The sequence below is a fragment of the Nilaparvata lugens genome, chromosome 8 (assembly GCF_014356525.2).
Source record: "Nilaparvata lugens isolate BPH chromosome 8, ASM1435652v1, whole genome shotgun sequence".
In the NCBI taxonomy this organism is placed as follows: Eukaryota; Metazoa; Arthropoda; class Insecta; order Hemiptera; family Delphacidae; genus Nilaparvata; species Nilaparvata lugens.
This window is the reverse complement of record NC_052511.1, coordinates 22,781,270-22,803,004: the sequence shown is the minus strand read 5'-3', so window position 1 is coordinate 22,803,004 and position 21,735 is coordinate 22,781,270. Positions and strand designations below refer to the sequence as shown.

Here is a 21,735-nt window from a genome sequence, read left to right as displayed (position 1 = left end):
AAATGGATTTCAAATTCCAAATATTGGCTCATATGACAGAGAATTATTTTTTTGGTGTGTTTTATCTTCACTTAGAACTATTCTTTGGGATTTTCTAAAAAAATGATGCATTATATATTATCTTATGTGCTTTGGATGCATTCTTACAATTATTCAAAAAACATCTGCAAACATGCCAAATTCGGCTTGCCAGTTCAGACAAAATCAACTGCCAGTATTGGGGATCTCTGTGCTAATGTGTTCATTTGATTTTTGATAAAAAAATAAAAGTTTTGATCAAAATGGTAACCTGTTGTGCATTTGGATGTACAAACAGAAGTTCAAAGAAGACTCCAGGAGTGACTTTCCACCAATAATAATTTATAACATTAATAATGAATTTAGCTTACTAATTTGTTCACTCTTTTTAAGGTTAACCTGCAGAAAGATAGATAGATAAATAGGCCAAGATAAATGCCTTTTATTTAAATGATAGATGAATAATTTTATTGTTCAGTTCAAGCATACAATACAAATTAAATACAAGTTCTATCCAAAAAATTCAAAAGCAACACAATAAAAAATTCTCAGACATGGCTGAAGCCTTCAGCCAGAGTTTATAGTTATTATTTCAAGGTAAAAACATCTTAATCTTATTGTCAAACAGATGAAAAATAATGATCATAAATTCCATTCCAGAAAAAAAGTTTAGTAATAGAAAAGAAACAAAAATATACTTTTATCTAGAATAGTCTGCTAAAAATTGAATTTCCATAACAATTGTTTGTTGCTTAATATACAGAAATATATTAATGTAATTGAATAAATATAGTATTGCAAAAACTATCTACTATTATATTCATCCCATCAACAAATATTAAGTTCAGTGACACAATATTGATACTATATGGTGTATCTGGGTTCTGGTAGCTTGCAGAGAGCAAGTGGATGAATGAAAATAATTATTTGTATCCAGACACAACATAAAGGTAGTTTGTTCGAAAAAAGAAGGACCACTGCATTTGTACATAAAATGCAGAAAAATTATTGACATATAAAAGGTTGATAAAGGTACCTAAATAGCTAAGATAAAATAAAAGTCTGATAGAGATTGACAAAAAGGTTTATATAGTCTCAAAAGATTTGATACAGTAGTCAAGCAGAATAGATTGTCAATAACATGAAAATATATCAAACCAACAAATTATCAATGGAATTCAAAAATCTTTATTCCAGATAAAGCATAGAATTTGAGAAAAATATTAATTGAATTAATGTGTTTACAAATACACTCAGCAGATTTAAAGTAAGCTAAATTGAGAATACAATGTTTGGAATAAATGTTATGCAGAGAATAGCAATGTTTAATTGACTTGGAATAAATGTTATGCAATATTATAATGCTTTAAATTCTATTGTAATGATAATTTTAGTGAGTGCTAATTACTTTGAATCAGTTTAACTGAAAAATAATAGTTTGATATCAAGTAGGTCATCTATGTTATATTTGTAAATTATACTGATATTGACAATAATTGAATGGACAATAAAACACTAGTGTAAACAAAATAATCAGAATAAAAGATAATATGAATAAGTTACAGAACAAATTTACTGCAATATTAAGTAGTGATAATGATTGCAGTCATGAGCAATAAAAGCCAGCAATGTGGCATAGAAATCAAATTCAATTGGGTTCATATTGAAATAAACAATTGGAAAAAAATGTAGCTTGAAATCAATTAAACATGAAATAATAATTAAATACCAAATAAATTCAACGCAATAATACGTGATAATAATTGTAGTTATGGATAGTGAAAGCCGACAATGTGGCATAGAAGTCAAGTTCAGTTTGGTTCATATTAAACAAACAATTATTGAAAATATCATATGTTTTGAAATCAATTAATATGAATTAATAATCAAATATAAAGACAAGAACACAAAATACTCAGCTCTTTAAATAGACTCCAAAGAGAAGCAGACCCCAGGGTTCCTGGGACAGCTATGAACAGCATGAGAAAGTAGGCTTACTGCTATGGTAGTTGGAGTCCTCAAATAGCATCAGCAGCAAGGCAGGTAGGTGGAGTTTAATGTAGATAGGTTAATCCATTTGGTCCAAGATGGGAATAAGTGATGTATAGAGTTCAAATCGTTGAAATGTAGTCTAATAGGTAAATGTCTAGCAAGGCATACTCTGTATAACGAATATCAAGTTCAGACAAAATACTGCAAGTCAAATCACTGGAATGTTGTAGAAACTTGTAGATAAAGTTTATGTGTATGAACACAAGTTGAAATATGTTCAAGCACAAGGTCAAAAAAACTGGTAATAGTTCAAATAATTCAAAATGTGGAAATGGATTTACAAATTTGAAAGAATCCGAAATAGTTCACCACATGAAACATTGAATAGGCCAGATGTGGTAGTTGAAAATACATCACAATAACAGGAACTGGAGATTACAATAGCGTTTGTTATGAAGCACATTTGAAGTAATATAAATTGAATAGTTCGATGGAAAATAACACAGCATTAAAGTTGATCTTGAAGATTTGATTCAAGAAATTGATAGGACGCTTGCATAGCTTGGGTCAAACAAAGGAAATCAACACACAAGTTTTGTAGTTGAAATAAAACACTGTTACGCCATACACGCTAATAAGTTACACGACTCGCGCTAAATACTGATTGATGAAATTTTGATTCCATGTGGGAATCAAATAGATGAACAAAGACGCTTGCATCATTTGTCATCGAAGACCAGGAAGCAGGAACGTCATGCCAAAGACGCTGGAAAAGGTGCTTGTCTGCTTGACGCCATCCAAAGCTGCGTACACATATTCGTGCTTCCAACCCGCACCGAGCACGCTCCTCCTCGTACCGCCCTCGTACCACCATCGAACCACAGTCGCACCGCCCACGCACCCATCATGAACGTTACGGAAGATGTTAGATCTTCTCGCGTTCCCGTCGAACCACCACTGTTGCTCGCCGGTCGATCATCACGCTCTGCTGGAGTGACGTTCGGTTGCGGAGCAGAGCGACAGTCTGTATGCACCTATAAGATTTAAGATTAGAGTCGTAGTGTGTCGTAGTTACACAACCAGAACGCAAATGAAGATGAGGGCGCCACCACAGAATAGGTACAGAATGGAAACTTCTAATCAATCGCCTATCCAACCAATGCTTTTTACATGACCCCTATACTAAACACGTCACGTGACCTTGGGAAGTTCCAATCCTGGTCTTCTGATTGGCTCGTAGCAGTGAACGAGATCAATTGATCCGGATCATTGAAGTGATCCGAACCTACCATCAATATTATTACAATGCGGCGCTTCCTAACAAGATGGCGGATTTTAGCGTCAGGGTACTAACCAAGTTTCCGTACTGTATGTATACTGTGGCGCCACATGATGGAAGTAGAGAGCACTGAAAGCACACAGCTGACAACAGCAACGCTGGGATTGGTGGAAACAAAAAATAGCACGAAAATACAGAGATTCAAAAATCGGCAGGGATGAGATTTCAAACCAGACTGTGAGATTTAACATATTATATCATTCATAGTCATATTATTTATACAAAATTTCCATTCCATCTGTGTTTATCAATCATTTTTGACATGATTTTACCAATTATATATTCAGAGAATGAGGTTATTCATTGTGCATGAATTTATTCTGATATCACAGAGATCGTCAGTATTTAGTTTTAGCATAATATATATATATTATTATTATTATTAGTCGTAGAGCTCCCGAAGTGGAAGATGCTGAGTAAAATCATGATCATCGATTTTTATTAGACTTGGCGGTTATCTTGTTCACCCACCAGCTTTTCATTCTCTGAGAAAATGCAGCTTTTCTTTCTTCACTCCATCTTGTGCCAACTCTTGGTGCTTTTATCTCTGGAATAATTTCCCATTTGTTCACTTTTGTTTTGAAATTATTTCTATTTTTAATTTCATCATCAGTAATTCCTGCCAAAACTAGATCTTTCTTAACATTCCTAATCCATTCTCCTCCATAGGCAAGCGAAGCTACATATTTTACTTTTTTTTTGTGATTCTATGGTCAGGGAGCCTCGTGATATGACCATAGAATTTTAGACGTCTTTTTCTCATGTCTGTAACAATATTTGAATGTTGCTCAACTGTGCTATTTTCTGTAATCTATAACCATTCTCAGTTAATCTCGGACCTAGAATTTTTCGAATTGTTTTCCTTTCTTCTTTCTTCAAATTTTCTAGATCAGCTTTCCTGTTGAGATTTAGGGTCTCACTGGCATATAGCATTGATGGCTTTATTACTGTATTATAATGTCTAATTTTAGTGTGAAGAGACAAGCATTTTTTATTGTAAATGGATCGCACCAGCCCTAGGCCTTTACGAGCTTTCTTTATTCTATCCTGCTGTGATAATCTCTCTGAAAAAACCTCTCCTAAATATTTAAAACCTGGAACCCTGTTGATTGTTCCATATTTAGTTTGTAGTCTGGTAACTTCTAGGTTTGTGGTTGTGAACACTGTTTTTTCGAAGGATATTTGTAAGCCAACTTTTTCTGCACATTCTTTCAAAGTTTCTATTTGTTTTATTGCAACTTCGCCAGAGTCTGCCATTATAGCATATATATTATATAGAACAAATAATAAAATGGGATGAATAAACAGTAATCGGCTGAGAAAATTGAAGGCTTTGTTTTCAGTGGAGCCTTTGGCATTTGTCTGTCTGTCTTGGCAATAAAATTATGCCTAAACCAAGGCCGAGCTATAGAAGTATAATTAAAATGTATCACATATGGGTGATTTACTTCAGTTCAGTGTGAGCCAGTGCATGTTTTGAACATTTTCATATTTCATTTGTACAACTTGGTAAATCGTAGCATCAATAACAACACTCAAAGATTTTCATCAGAGTTGGAAACATATTTTATTGACTGAGCGAAGTGAGGTCTAAGATTCAAGTCGACGGTTTGGTATTTCCCTTAATGTTCAAATGTTTGAATTTTTATGTTGCACATTTATGGTGTTAGATTTCATCTGCCATCCATTCTTCACTTCAGCTTCTTTGTAGTAGTCGCGCTGGCAGTGTTTGAATCTTGGCGTGCTTCTGCTGCCAACTTTACTTTAATCAGCTGACTTGTTGGTCGTTCTTGTTTTTCGTCATTCTTTCTTCATTTATAGCTTTAGAATACATTGCATATTTTTTAAAGATTTTTGTCGATTGTCCTATTTAGGTTGTTTTCAGGTCTAAACTTTTAAAGCTTGTTTTTTTGGTTCTGCATCGTACAACACAGCTTTACCCCCTGCTTCGTCTCTAGTAAACTTTGTCTCTCGTTCGTTCATTTTTCGCTCCAGCTCGCTTTGTCCAGGGATCATGTAGCTCTGCATTTTTCAAGTTTTGAAACCGTTTTTTGCCACTCAATATCAATCTTCAGATCACTTTTCAAATGTTATAAAGTGTCTACAATCAAGTCAACAATCAATCTTGAGTTTTGAACTTTGAAGTCTTAAATTCTCATAACTTTCAATTCAGTGCGTCACAACTACATGTTTCATGTCTACTCAAGTGTTTTTTCCAAGTTACTTTGGACTCAGGTTTCAATGAATTTCAATCAAATTGCATCTCTCAAACATTCGGTCTGCAATTCTAACTCACTTTTTACAAATTTGAGTTGTGCTCCAAGTTCTTCACATAAGATTGTCTTGCTGTTGCATCACGTTGCACTGTGACTTTACTGCATCGTAGCTGTTAACCACTAACAGCCACATTGTTGCCGCTTTTCTTCCCTTGGAACAACTTCATCATTTTGGATCCTCACTCAACTCCATGTTTCTCTTGATTCGTGAGAATATTTGCTCCTCTGGTAGTCCTGCCTCTGCTGCAGCTTCCCATCGACATGTCCTGGCCTGGACATGTCCTATCTCTTGGCACTTTGAAGCTGCTAACCTTACATTGAGCTGAGTATTTTGTATTAATAATTCACCTTTTATTTTACATATACGTATTATCTACTGTTTTTGATTTTCAAAATAGTTAACCTGAAAATCAGATTTTATTGACCATTTATTCATTAGGCCAATCACATTGTGTCATTTTGAAATTTAGCAACTTTTTTCACATTGCCATTCACTGGTTCAAACCTGAATTATCATGTATTTTGTACACCAAATTTTTGTGAATCTTTTCAATTATCTTTCATTCTAGTCAAAGCTATTATAATTTGACTTTTGATTACAACTATCAGCTTCAATTATTTTGGTTCTTAGTTCCATTCCCTTGTTTGGATTTGTAAGAATCTTTTTTACAATTATCAGCTTCAATTATTGTGATTCTCAGTTCCATTCCCTTGTTTGGATTTGTAAGAATCTTTTTTACAATTTTCAGCTTCAATTATTTTGGTTCTTAGTTCCATTCCCTTGTTTGGATTTGTAAGAATTTTTATCATAAAAGTTAACATTTGGCAATTCCAAGCCTTTTTTACAAACTCTAGTTAATCAATTCAATTTTAACAGCCTCAATCAATTTGTTCTTAAGTCTATTTTCCAATCTGGACTCACAAGAATCTTTGTAACATTACATATTATCTTTAGTATCTCAGTATTCAAATATTACATCTAATTTTGAAGATTAATTCATGTTTTACAATTAAATTTGATTCAATTATACGTTCATTAACTGCACTATGTCATAACTGCATTATACGTCACTTTTAAGATTGTATTATCAGTATTGTATTTCTCATTAAAATTGCATTTCAGTAACATCACTTATATCAATTTTATTAGAAGGTTTTCACACTCAATCTCTATTAATATTTTCTAATACTCATGTCTCATCTATTTTATTTGAAATTTTGCTTACTTGTAACTACAACTCAGAAGTATTTAGAAATTTTAGTATCACATTGTTTGGTGATTGCTCACATTTAAAAAACATCACATTTTATAGTGTAGATATTAATTTTTTGAATTTCATCAATTGAATTACTATTATTGTCATTCATTCTTGACTCAGTATATGTTTACTTGCACTTCTAGAACTTTTGTATGTTCAAGTTTTATCTTGCACCAATTTTTGATTTATCAAAATAATATAATCTTGTATGATTATAAACCTATTGTTCTCATTTGGCATTGACCTTTCCTAGTATTCATATATTAATTAATTTTCCCTGAGCTATCTAGCTACCAGTAACTTTAATGATCGTTTTGCATTCAATTTCTGATCAATTTTGAATGTACAACAATCATTTGAAACTTTATGTATGATTGGGTTAGATTCAGAAATAACACTCTTAGTTGTTTCATTAATTTATTACCAAAGTCCACTGCTCTTTTCATCCAGATCATACATACGGCAAAACGCGGTAATAGATTTTCATGAAATTTGACAGATATGTTCCTTTTTTATATTGCTTTTTATAGGTTTTTGGAAATTTTGCATTTCAATGATAATATAAAAGGAAAAAGGAGCCTCCTTCATATGCCAATATCAAAGTAAAAATCAGACTATAGAATTATTCATCATAAATCAGCTGACAAGTGATTACACAGATGTGTGGAGAAGCCAGTCTATTGCTGTATTTTCATAAGGTCTATAGTTTCAATTAGGTACTTTTGGATAAGAATACTACGTGAGGTCTACTGTTCACAGAACTACTAGTGTTTTGGTGAGTCTCCCTTTTTCATTTATCCCACATCATACTTCAAATATAAATGGTATTAGCATTACAAAGCATTCAACCAGTTTGGAAAAATCATATGGCTTTTGTCACCATCAAGGTATTAATGCATCAATGCTTATGGTCATGGCTCACTTTAGATCTATCTACAGTAGGCTATTTTATGGTCAATTTTGAATCCTTCATAACTATCTTAACTTAAAGTAAAAATACCCTGAGAATATTATTTCTTAATGAGCACCTAGGGCCTATAAGGAAGCTATATTCCAATCAATGCAATCCTTAGGGTAGCCTACAGTAGTTTTCCACAAATCATGATCAGTGAGAAGTCAGTGCTATTCTAATTTTATGAGTATATTAATAAAAACATTGGTATTATCAGTTTTGTCCAAATACTTATTTTCAACTAGAGCCATTGATTATAATTATTCGTAAATAATGATGAAAAAATGCATAAATTGGAATGACAAATTTGAATTATGGTCAATCCAATATGGCTAGCGCGAGAAAAAAGTGGCGTCAGAGTGTACCAATGGGATAGCCCATACTTTCGTCCCCATGATCCTCATTGGGTGTAATGTTAGACCAGTTATAGAATAGACACGGTTCATTGTATATTCATACTGAAAGTCGATGAAGCCAACATCTACAGCCAAATCCACCCTTCTTGACGTCACAGCAGTGACGTCACACATCATAAAGAAACTATAGAAAACTTTTTTGAGTTTGTTGTGTAAATGTTTGTGATGTTTCACTTACGAATGAACAATGCATTGTTGTTAGCTTGGTTGTGACGTCACGATGGGTGGATTTGGCAGTAGATGTTGGCTTCAGAGGCTAGACTTCTCAGCGTGTCTATTCTATAACTAGTCTAAGGGTGTAATACATGATCCGACCGATGGAGGATAAAGTATTAGGAGTGGATCCCCACCCTTCCAACCAGAAGCCGCTTTTTTGGACGGCAGTCATCTTGTGGTGTGGTAGGTAAGAAAGTACATGCTCTTATGAATAAAAGCTTATTTTTCGATGATTTTCAATTATTTATTTATGATTATTAAAATTTTAATCATGGTATCTTCATGCGCTGCATATGGGTGTACTAATCGTGTATCGAAAAAGCCACCTGATGTTACATTTCACAGGTTATTACTAGTTTTATCATGTTCATTGCAACTAACCTATAAAGGAACAGTTACTTGTTTACTATGAAAAAGTCAATGATTTTTCTTTGAAATAGTAGGCTAGATATTCTTGAAAATTTATTTTGTATGAAGAAACACTTTTTTATATTCATCAATTTGAATAATTTGTCAACTTTGTGGGTGATTGAAGAATTTACCAAAAATGTGGCAAGCCACTAACCATGTCTACACTTGACTTTGACGTAGTTCACCCGCTTCAAATTTATTGTTGTTATCAAATCGCTATTTTATTCTGATGATGGTCGTATGAATTTTGTTCAATTCTGAACAACTAGAAATTTTGAGACAATTAACTGGGCAAGTAAAGTGAACTTCAGTCCCAAAATTGTGTCTTTGGTGCGACCAAACATTTTATTATTATTATTATTACTATTAAATATGCTGCCAAATAATCTATATATACATAGATACCTGTACAAAAATAAAATAGCTGTTCCAATTTTGTGTATTATATGAAGGCCATTATTGTAGCCTACTGGGAGGTTGAAATTAGTGGTGGTTTTCACTGTTACTGATATCTTACAGTTGGTTAGGTTCATGGTCTCACATAAGTGAAATACAAGAGTAAGTAGGTAATGGAATTATACAAATGCATGCAGGAATTTTAGACAGGTGAAGTGAACTTCAGATCTAAACTTGCATGTGGGGTCACCTAACATTCCTTTTTTAAAATCCACTACTGAAATATTTTGTGTAATATCTATAAAACTCCATTTATATCCACAGACAATGGCATAATATCAATTAGGCTGCATTGTATTTGGTATAGTCTTCTCCGAACAACTACAAACTACTACTGCAGTGCTATAAGAGAAGGCCCAATTTGAATCTAGTGCCTATATTTCCTATCGCAGGATGGCGTCAAAATGGCTTCAAGCTCTCTGCAAAGCAGCTTCTCTTTGTCTCTGATACAGAGTAACGGCCAGCAACGGTCACAGTTATCACATAGTTATTCAAAAGTATTCTTTAATTATCCATAGTGAGGTCCACGTTATAATGGGAGTGTGTGATTTGCAATGGTGTTGCTATCCTTGGGTATCATTCAACAAAGCAGATGGCGCTATCTCTTCACCCATTGCAAGGTTGCCACATCGTTCATCAACGATGTAGAAATTCAACTAATTGACAAAATAGGGTTGAGGGTTAGGTTTTTATTTAGATAATATTTAATAATGTTTCATAAGGATAGGTTAGGTTTTTGCTTTGAAATTGCAATATGCTAGAAGGGGCTAGGGTCCAGGTAGAGTTATGTTTTTTGTTGTTTCAAAGGTAAAAGGCTAGGTTAGGGGGTTAGGATTCTGCTTTGAAATTCAAAGTATTGAATGTGAAAGGGTTAGGGGTTAGATTATTTTAAGTAATATTCAATAATGTTTCATAAGGCTAGGTTAGGTTTTCGCTTTGAAATTACAATATGCTAGAAAGGGCTAGGAAACAGGTAAGATTATGGTTTTTGATATTTCAAAGGTGAAAAGATAGGTTAGGGGGTTGGGATTTTGCTTTGAAATTGCAATATGCTGGAAGGGATTACGAGTTTTTACAAAGATTCATGTTTATTAATGTTCTAAATATAAAAGGGGACGTTAGGGGGTTAGGTTTTTGCATGGAATGACAATATGATGACTTGATTATAGTGTTTTTTAACATTGGTTAAATAACAACCGGTATATTTCATTAATTATATTATTGAAAAGTACTCTTTCTTTTATTGAATGAAATGATGATAATATATTGATTATTATATCGAATATAATGATAAATCATCATTGGATAATAATATCCTCATCAAAATGGAATGACGGCTCCAGTTACGATGCTCGGTAACCATCATCACAAAGAACGTTACATTCAAAGATCTGACTGAATGGAACGGGAAAAAACCGTTACTAACGCATGCGCGATACGGTGCTGTCTGAGACCGAGAGTGGTTTGTCCGCAGAATAAGTACAGAATGGAAACTGAAATCGCCTATCTAACCAATGCTTTTTACATGACGCCAATACTAAACACGTCACGTGACCTTGGGAAGTTCCACTCCTGGTCTTCTGATTGGCTCGTGGCAGTGAATGAGATCAATTGATCCGGATCATTAAAGTGATCCGAACCTAGCATCCATACTATTACAATGCGGCGCTTCCTAACAAGATGGCGGATTTTAGCGTCAGGGTACTAGCCAAGTTTCCGTACTGTATGTATACTGTTGTTTGTCTCTGCAAGAGAGATTGGCCGGCTTCCACCCCCTGATCCAACCTCTTGCCCCGGCTTGACATGCATTCAAACATAAAAATGTTTTAGGAGAAAGATAGGAGAAGAACGTTGCCGATCCTCTGTCTTCTCAATGCCTTCTATAGATGGTAGCTAATACAGGTTTATTGATGTAATATTAAGTGTTTATTCTCGTTTAAAATAATCAATTATATTTTTCAATAATTTCATAATGAATTCTCATAGTTAAGAAATATTTTGTCAATTATTTATTAATTCTACATTGTTGAAGGACGATTTGGCAACAGAGCAAAGTGAGAAAAAATAGCGCTATCTGCTTTATTGAATGTTGGCGAAGATAACAATATCATTGCTAATCAAACACTGTCATTCAAAGACCTTTAAGGTCTTTGCTGTCATGCAATATTATATCGTGGACCTCACTATACTAAAATAGCATACAATACAATCCGACTATGGCTATGCTTTTATAAATTGTCGTCTGCCCACTTTGTGCCGTTCGTGACAAAATAGAAAAGTTGTACTTTCCCAGAGAATGGAAAAAATCAATCAAGAGCTATCATTGATATAATACTATTTTTAGAATATATTTCCCAATTTTTTAAGTTGAAGTTTATTTTTTTGTTGAAAAGTAAAGTAGAATTATTACTTTCCTCAATTAACAGCTGTCAGTGTCATTCAATGGCAGTGGATACTGGATATGCCGTGTCGTCTGTGTTGTCATTGTCAGTGTGTGCGTTGTTTGCAAGTTCATTCTTTGCCCACTTTATTATTACAACTTGAGTAAATTAAATCTGTGGCACAATATTAACTTGAATAGTACTATTATATACTTCATATTTGTTCCTTGAACTCCCTTATTGGATTTCACTTGACTACGCTTTTTGGTCTGGCTAATTTTATATACCGTACTAGGTCTGTTTCTTCAACCACATTTTTGGCATACCAAGATTCGGCTCGTGTTGTTTACAATATGAACAAATTTGACGTCATCTCATTGGCAGTAACATGTAGAGAAATCAAAACATTTTAATTTGTTTTGTTTTTTGGTGATAAAGAATTGATAGTTGTATCACCGTAAATATGAACCTGGGACCGACCAATACTTATAGAAATGGTTTACTCTATGCAGGATTCAACCAAGATCAAGGTTTGTTTTAAAACATATATTAACCTAATTTGTTTTAATCCAGGTTACTCTTTTACGAGTTTTTGTAGCTATTGTTGTTTTTAAAAAGTTAGTTTCAAATTAGGCTATATCCGTATCTTTGAAGGAAACAACAAATAATAAGCTAACTTACTAACTTTTTAGATGCCCAAATTAATGTCATAATTATTATTGTCATTTTTATGAGGTATAAGTTCTTTTGAAGGTACCTAGCTATTTTATTTTTCAATTGTTGAAAATATCAACCTAATATAGACCTACTTACTTGCATATTCTGTTATAATGGACAGATACTGTACACACGGTAGCCTATTTAAAATCATACTCCTTTGTATTTCTTGATATGCCGGTATATATCATTTGTTTAAAAATATAAATTATGTTCAATGTATAAAATGTGAATGTCCTTTTGTTTCCAGGTTGTTTCGCATGCGGAATGGAGGATGGATTTCGGGTTTACAATTGCGATCCTCTAAAGGAGAAAGAACGCCAAGACTTTACAGACGGTGGTCTAAGTTATGTCGAAATGCTGTTTAGGTGTAATTACCTTGCACTGGTTGGAGGGGGCCAACATCCCAAGTATCCTTCAAATAAAGGTTAGTTAAAGTTGACAAACATATTTAAAATTGTAGTATAAAGTAGCATGGTAACTCTCCGTTACACGGTCCTCAATTTCAGCATATATCTGACGGATCACTGCACTCAAAATCATCATTACATTCAATCTTATTACAGTCACCTATAGATGTGTTCGTTCACAAACTCGTTTAAACTGTAGTACAGTCTCATGCTCAGTTAACGTTTCAGTTTCTTGATCAAAACGTTTTCTAATATATGTCTGTAGGCCTAGTCTATGCTGTAATACTATCTGGTCCTAGTATCTTTATTTTTTACTGCGAATGATGCCCACATGAGTTTTTAGCTTAAGCGTGTTTAATGAGAAGTACGTGGGCGATTGTATGCGATGATTAAACGTCCATGCCTACTGCGAGATTCGAATTCCCGACCAGGTATTACTAACAGACTGAAGGGTCTTTAATTACTTTTATAAGACTTACAGCCGGTTCCACCAACGTCGGTTTAATTTCTCCTAACCACCGTTAAATCAACCGGGATTTAGCATTGATTAGAATTTCTGCGTTTCACTAACGAAAAAATGGCTCTGGCTATATTTAACCGGCCGTTCGCTGTTTCCAAACTTTAGAAGGCACTGCTAGGAATGAAACCCGCGTTGTTATTGGTCACTTGATTTTGTTCAAATTCTAATAACCGTGCCTAGTCTGCTAATCTGCTTAACAACAGTTGTAGATTCGTGTTTTGCCTTTCCGTGAAAATGAGTGGAATGAAATGGGAAAGGGGAAGTAACTTTGAAGACGATGAAAAGTCACAACTCCTTGATATAATTAAAGAACACGCAGTTATTATTTAATGCAAGAAAACTGACGGCAGAGTATTAAAACAAAAGGAAGCGGCTTGGATTGAGGTTACATGCCAAGACTAAAAATTTGGAAATCTGAAAGCAATTTTAGAGGACATAAGTTCACAAAAATATCTACTTCGTGATATGTCGATCTAATCTTGTTGACCTGTTTGTTTGTTCTTATGCTATTAGTATTATGTGCATGAGTGAGCATTGGCTGAAGTCTGAGGAGATACCATTCTACAGCTCCATAGGTGATTTGGTATTGGCTAACTCTTTCTGCCGCACAGTCCATGGTCATGGTGGTGTTGCTATCTACGTCAATAAGGAACTGAATTTCAAAGAGTTAAATCTACAAGCTTTCTGTAGGGAGTTCGTAATTAAAATTACTGGCATAGCTCTGACTCACCATAGTACTACTAATTGTTTTGGTTGTGTACCATACTGGAAATGAACTTGAAGAGTTCCTGAGTCGATTGGATGACTGTCTTGCTTATATAGCAAATTTTAACATGCAGATTATTGTGGGTGGTGATTTTAATATTCATTTCAATCACAGTCTACCAGCGCAGTACAGACTTGAAAATTTACTCCGGAGTTTCAACCTATATTTCTGCAATAGACTCTCAACTAGAGGTCCAAATTGCATCGACAATGTTGCAACTAATTTAAGCAGTGGTGCTTTTGAAGTCAGTGTGGTTAATCCCCAGGTTGCGGATCATCTTGCCATTGTTGTGAAATTGCTTGTTGGTACTCAGGTCAAGAAAGTCACTGATTGGCACGCTGATTATGAGTTCTGTTACAGAAAAATTAATCTAGGTGTTGTTCATCATTTCATTCAGATTTTAAAAAATGAGATTGTGCCCATTTTACACGATGACCAGGTGTCCACTGTAAAAATTGATAAATTTTTCTGTGAAATTATCAGTGTTTTTGATTCCATTTTTCCAGTCAAGTCAAGAAGTGACCGGATGAGCTCTCATGCCCAAACCAGGAGAACTAGAAGGAAAAATGTTGGAGACTGGTTCTCACATGAATTGAACGTGTTCAAGTTTGCTGTATCTCTTCTGTACCAGAACTATGAGTTGACTCAGGACAGGATGGCTAAAGAAGTAGCATTTAGTAGGTATTTAAGGGCACGGAAGCTTCTCAATCAGGAGGTGGACCAAGCAGTTAAGAGGAAAAATGCTGATGCTATACTTGACTCAGATCCCATGTAAATCGTCCTGGAAGCTTATTAACAAGTGCAGAGCGTCTACACAGCCTCAATGTGATTTCAGTCCAGATGTTATGAACAGTCACTATCTGAACTCCGTGGAGGCCATTCTTCAACAGATTCCAGTGACTCAGCCAAATGGTGTTGGAGATGTAGAAGCACAACCCGCTGTTTTATCTGTATGGAGGAGAGTCTCGAGGAATGATGTATTGAAAATAGTGACTGCTTTTAAAAATTCACCTTCTCAGGACATCTATGGATTTACGTTGGCATTCTTGAAATCAGTGGTTGATGAGATGGCACCTCATCTTGCCAGTGTCTTTAGTCAATGTCTTAAACTGGGCTACTTTCCGAATTGTTTGAAGTTGGGTAAAACTGTACCTATATACAAAAAGGGAGATGAGAAGGACAAGAATAACTTTCGACAATTACTGTTACCCCCTTACTCGGAAAAATCTTAGAGGTTGCCATGAAGGATCAGCTAATGGACCATCTTGAGAGGAACAGTTTGCTGTCTGATAGACAACATGGCTTTAGAAAGTCCAAGTCCACACAAACCGCCCTGCTAGCCCTGATCAATGAAGTCATTGATGCTTTCGAGAGTGGAGATTCTGTGGCAGAGAGACTGTGTGACCTGTCACGTGCTTTTGACTGTGTGTCTCATGAGCTTCTCCTTGGAAAGTTGAGTCAGTATGGTATAACAGACATTGTTGTTGACACTTTCAAGTCCTATCTTTCTGACAGAAGGCAGATAGTAAATGTTCGGGGTGCATCATCTGGCGAGCTGCATGTACGGCATGGGGTACCACAGGGCTCTGTCCTGGGGCCGGTCCTGTTCATCCTGCATATGAACGATTTGAGAGTCGGCGGAAGTGAGCTGCTGTTTGCGGACGACACAACCCTTGTTGGGAGAGGATCCTCGCCTGCAGCTGCCACCCTTGAGTTGGAGGAGTCCTTTGCTGGTGCAGGACGCTGGTTTCAGGAGAACAAGCTGTTGCTTAATGTCGGCAAGACACAGGATATCATGTGTACTCTGAGAAACCACTTCAATCATTCATTGAATGAACCGGTGAAGCTTCTGGGATTTAACATCTATCCAAAGTTAACATGGAGTGCTCATGTGGATGCTGTATGCAGAAGATTGTCTCGTGTGATCTACCTGTTGAGAAGACTGAGGTGCTTGCTGATTGAGGAACATTTGATTATGGCCTATTATTCACTGTTTCATAGCCACATTATCTATGATATACTGTTGTGGGGATACTCTTCACACTGTGAGAGTATTCTTCTGCTGCAGAAGAAGGCAGTTCAGATATTGTCATCCAGTGGTCATCTGGAGCACTGTAGGCCACTCTTCGCCAGACTGGTAGATTCTTGATAAATTATAAATGGATCTATTGCTTATGAATGAGAAATCCAGTTTTCAGAGCAAATCAACTTATAATCTTCATAAGAATTTTGGCAATATATAACACAAATCCACAAAACAATACCTTACACACTTAAATATCTAGCATCATTACAAGCTAAAAATACTTATCCATTTATATAGTTGAAAACAATGGCTATAGGCTTGTAGACACACAAATCAAATTATACAAACTTAGAACACCATAAAACTGTTCAAAACTCAATTTAAAACATTATAAATTTACAATTAAACAGAAAAATATTCAGAGAGCACAAAATTAGAACACATAGCCAGCCACCATTTTTTAAAGAGAAGAGCTAACAAGGCCAGAGCAAAGCCACACCTCAAACCAGTGACAATGTTATGAACACGTCACCGATATTAAATTCCAAAAAACTATAAATTACAAGTTTAGAATTTACATTTTACATTTGTTCTTAATAAAACTTTATTTCGAAACTGTTATTTTAAATTTATATATCCTCTATATTTATAATGATCTATTTATCTGTTAATTCTGTTAACTCAGTTTGGGTGATACCATGGAATGTACAAACACAATTATTTACAATAAATTCTCAGTTGAAAGTTTTCGGCATATCGATTACTCTGATATTTACTATCAAGTTTTATAGATCTCGAATTGAAGATTCAATTTTTATCGAGAAAAAATGTAATATTACAAGTGACAGTGAGTTTAAGAAGAGACTCAAGTCCTGGCTGCGTGCCAGACCATACTACTCCTTGAGTGAATTTTTTCAGGAGTCTATAGTTGACATTTACCGGCCATCACCATGTTTAGCCATCTATGCCATTATGTTTTATTTTTTAACGTGACAGTGTTGTCAAAAACTTTTGTGTGAAATTGTATATTGACGTGATGACCTACCCAGCTCATCTGGCTGGTTAATGGTCCGTCCTACAAATGAAGATTGAAGATACTGATAGGTTTACAGTGACTAGTGAACAGACTCAGGACAGTGAAGCTGGGCCCAGCACCACGCCTGTGACAAGTGCTTCAATGAAGAAAATTTCAGACAATTTTGATCAGTTTGAAGTTTTGAATGCTTCAAGCCAGAACCTCATTGTATTTTTCGATTCAGTACACTTACTCAGAAAAGATAAGGATTTGTTCTTTACACAACATGTTGATATGATTGATATCCTACTCCTGTAGTAAAATGAGGACGATAGGATAACATTTGTTGAGAAAAAAGGGACATAGTACATTTTTGGGAGGAAATTGTCAAGGTGGAATAATAAATAAATAAATGTTTCAATGCAGTAGCAAAAGAGAACATCAAAATGCATTACAACGTCAAATGGTAACAAAAGTAGACATAACAGATAAATAGAACTATTAAATATTATATTTTATATATATATATATATATATATATATATACTAGCAAGAACCCGTGCTTCGCAAGGATCTATTTTAAAACTTGACGTAATGAAATTTTGAAGAATTGAGAATAGGCCTATAACCATCCTTGGTTGATTAAGAATCTATAAGCAAAATTTCAAGTTAATTAGTCCAGTAGTTCAGACGTGATGATGCGTCAAACATAATTTTCCTATCCCGTACGTGCATAAGCCAGCTCTTTACTTTATATAATTATTATAGATATAGTTAACGACTGCAAGAGATAGGATTGTGGAACAGAATAGTGGTGAAACTATGATAGCGCCAGAAGTGTCTCAAACACAATAGTAGGTACTACATGAACTTTTTGAAAGTGAAATGTGAAAGTGAAAAATGTTGAAACAACAGAACTGAATCCTTATCATTCTACCTTCATTTAGAGAGGCTTTTGTTTGAGCCGAATGGACATCTATTTATAAAAAAGTGAATGTCTATTTGTCTGTTTGTTTCTTCCCTGTCGACTTGAAAACTACTTGACATAACGGCATGAAACTTTGGGAATATGTTGTGTGAATATTGGGGATGGTTTCTGAACAGAAATTTTAATAGTGGTGCTAATAATAATTATTTATTAATCCATTTTATTTATTTATTTATTTATTAGAACAGTCACAAACACGATATTTGGAAAGAGAAACAGGCAATTGCCCAAAACTTCTTCAATTCCTTGATTTTGGCACATAAATAGTCCAAAGTGAGGTTAAGTTTAAAATTTCTGTTTTCACCAAAGATTAACACTCAGAGAATACGGATTCGAGACATGACTGATGAATTTTGAATTTCGAAGGGTTGATAAGAGCCGGAAATAACACTAAACAATCCGAAAGTTTCAATAATATTGAAATAAACTTGAAAATTTTGAGCAGAAAAATTAAAACTACTATCACTGCAACTATCAGCTGATATACCTACATATGTTTACATACATATGTTTTCGAAATTTTCGGCCGAGCGGCTACTGAAGAACGAAAAGATGATCATGATTCAAGATCATATTGTGATAATATGATTTAGCATCTAAAGTTACCAGCTGTAATAAACATATCACCCTGTGATAAATTATTGTGTACTGGTATTAAAACGGTAGTTTGGAGTTGAAGTGTAGTCGATTGGTACCAGCTGTTGATAATGGTTCCTTAGAAGACCTATACAAATAATTATCACTCCCCTATCATTGAGAAACTGGAAAATGTTGAAAAAAATTATTCACCTAATGAAAGAGAGTGTGTATATATATATATATATATATATATATATATATATATATATATATATATTGTATAGTATATATGTATAGTATTCATATTGCATTCATTAATTACTGAAGAATGAAAGAATAATTAACAATTTTTTGAATTTAGCTTAGCTTATATTCATCCTAAAATGGAAAGAATATGGAATTCTGTGTGATTCATCGTACATCGCATATTTCCTGGACCATATATCGACAATCTACAGCTATGAAAACATTGAATATTTTTTTTTTTGAAACACTGATATAACCTTTTTTTTGTAATTGAGAACTTTACTGATAGATATTACTACCAATTGATTGAGAAGAATAATATGTTTTCGGAATAATGAATGCTGCATGACTAAGCACATAGGAAGTCCGTATTGAGATGTAAATGAACATATTGATTGTCAGATAAATTTCATGATTCACCAAATAAAGTCAAGTGTAACATGAGATACATTGGCGGTGAGAAGTTCGCTGGGTAAGCTAGTTGTAAATAAAGCTTTATTATTAATAGACAACGCTGAAAAAGACAGGCTCAATCACCAGGAATACTATAAATCTGTCAGTTTGTCGGGGCTTAGCCTTTTAGTATAGGTAGAAGAAGAGAAAGAAGAAGAAGAAGAAGAAGAAGAAGAGAAAGAGGAAGAAGAGAAAGAATGAGAAGAGGAGTAAGAAGAAGAAGAAGAAAAAGAAGAAGAAGAAAAAGAAGAAGAAAAATAAGAAGATAGATTATCATGTTGCTTTGGCCTGTGATCTGTATAAATGTCCTGTAACAACTAAAAGTGCGTCCACACATGCCGAACCAACCTCGAACCGCGCAGCAAACCGTGCATTCCTCCGAACATCTTGCCTTTCAACGAACATGAGCATATGTTTCATAATGTTAAAAATCAGCTGTTAATCATTCGCCGTACCGTACTCCGAACCATTCGCCGTGCCGCTTGCCTCTGTTCTAACTGCTCGCCTCACCTCACTCCGAACGCTGAACTTTTCAGCCAATCAGAGCCCTCGATTCAATTCGCCGTGCAGCTCGCTCCACAATATTTTGGCTATCCATCACAAGTGGAAAACATGCGAACATGAATACAGAAGTATGGGCAATTTTTTATTTGATTAAATTCATATTTTTAAGAATTCATTGTTACGAATGATAAATTGATAGGAGCTAATAAATTTTTTCTAATTGAAATGAAATAACTTCTGAAAAAATAATGATTGGATAAATACCAATATTGAATTATTGTTGACCAAGAACTCAGTACATCGACAATTCATTCAACTAATTCTGTATTGATGAAATTATAATAATTTTCTCTATTGATAATCAATTTCATCAACTAATCATCAACTAACTGAAAAAAGTACTTCAATTTCCATGAATTTATTAATAGAATTATATAAATCTAAAGTGTAGGTCATATCTAAATTCACAAAGAGTTCGATTCTTCTTGGCAAGATAGATGTCATTCAATGCTGAAATCATTGTTATTTTACTAAAAGATAGGATAAAATGAATAGTTCTTTTTCAGGGGGAGTTTTGACAACCAACAAAACTCATTTTTCATTTGAAGAAATAATAATATCAAAAAGGTGCATAGGACCTTACTTTTTTGTTCAGCTTGCCAAAATACCCCTCATTTCAATATAAAAATTTTCGACTGACTGTACAGTGAGTCAATCATTCTATCAAGGCTTGAATAATTTTGAAATTTTAATTAAATAAAAATGGTAGAGAATAATTATCATGTAGATATCAACACCTTTATTCAAAGACATATTAACTGCATGCGTTTTCATATTGCCGATACAGCATTGATAAAACTGTAGACGTTTATTTAGCAGTCTCAATAAACTGTTCTAGCTGAAAAATTAATAATACATGCCACGTTTAGGCTTATAAATTCCATAGGCTTATAGGCTTTTTTTTAGGCTTATATATTCCATCATATTATCTACATGATAATTATTCTCTACCATTTTTATTTAATTAAAATTTCAAATTTACTAAACGGAGTTCAAAACTATGGTTTTCCTAAACATATGTTTTTGAGATAATTTCTTTGATGCAGCTGTTTCACATTCACCATTATAAATTATACAGAGTTTGTGAAAATAAAAATATTTATTGATTACCAAAACAATACTATTATTATAATAATGATAATATTCAATTATTAAAACAATACTTTTATTATATCAATAATAATAATATTATTGAACATATTTATCAATTATCAGACAATATTATTGAGGTTGAGTGGAATCAGGTAGAAAGCAATAATAGAACAGATGTTCTTTTTCGAATTTCTATCATATTATTTTGTTATTTCCAATGATTACAACATATGTTAGAATATCACATGTCAATAAATAAATATTATCTCATTTCCATATGGCACTCACCTTACCATGTTCATAACCTTACGTAATAGGATCCTTTTTCATCCTTTGAAACCCTTAGAGGCAAAATATCTCAAAATCCGTTCTTAGTGCGCGTCTAGCATGTTTGAAGAATATTTTTTCAAAGTTTCAAGTATGTAGGACAATTAGTTTGAGCTGTAGTGTGATTTTACATCAAACTTTTCGAAAAATGCCCTCTCCTGGACCCCCCTGTGCTCCTGATCGAAATTTTTCTGCATAGATCTAATTTTTTTTCGTAGCTGAACAAAAAAGTTCTTCATGACTTTGCTGTGCAATAAGCGGTTAAAAAGTACAAAATTTTGGGGGGGGGCCCAGCTCCCTCAGGGGGGCAAATTTC

General features: G+C 34.1%; 1 protein-coding gene across 1 annotated transcript in view; it reads left to right on the top strand.

Moving 5' to 3' along the window:
- Positions 1–11,793: 11,793 nt before the first annotated feature.
- The window catches only part of LOC111057769 (WD repeat domain phosphoinositide-interacting protein 3), a 45,077-nt gene continuing 35,135 nt past the window's right edge, over positions 11,794–21,735 (top strand). The window contains exons 1-2 of the mRNA XM_039434290.1: positions 11,794–12,246; positions 12,684–12,860. Of these exons, the coding sequence (XP_039290224.1) occupies positions 12,180–12,246; positions 12,684–12,860 (244 nt within the window). The 5' untranslated portion in view covers positions 11,794–12,179. The remainder of the gene's footprint in view (positions 12,247–12,683; positions 12,861–21,735) is intronic.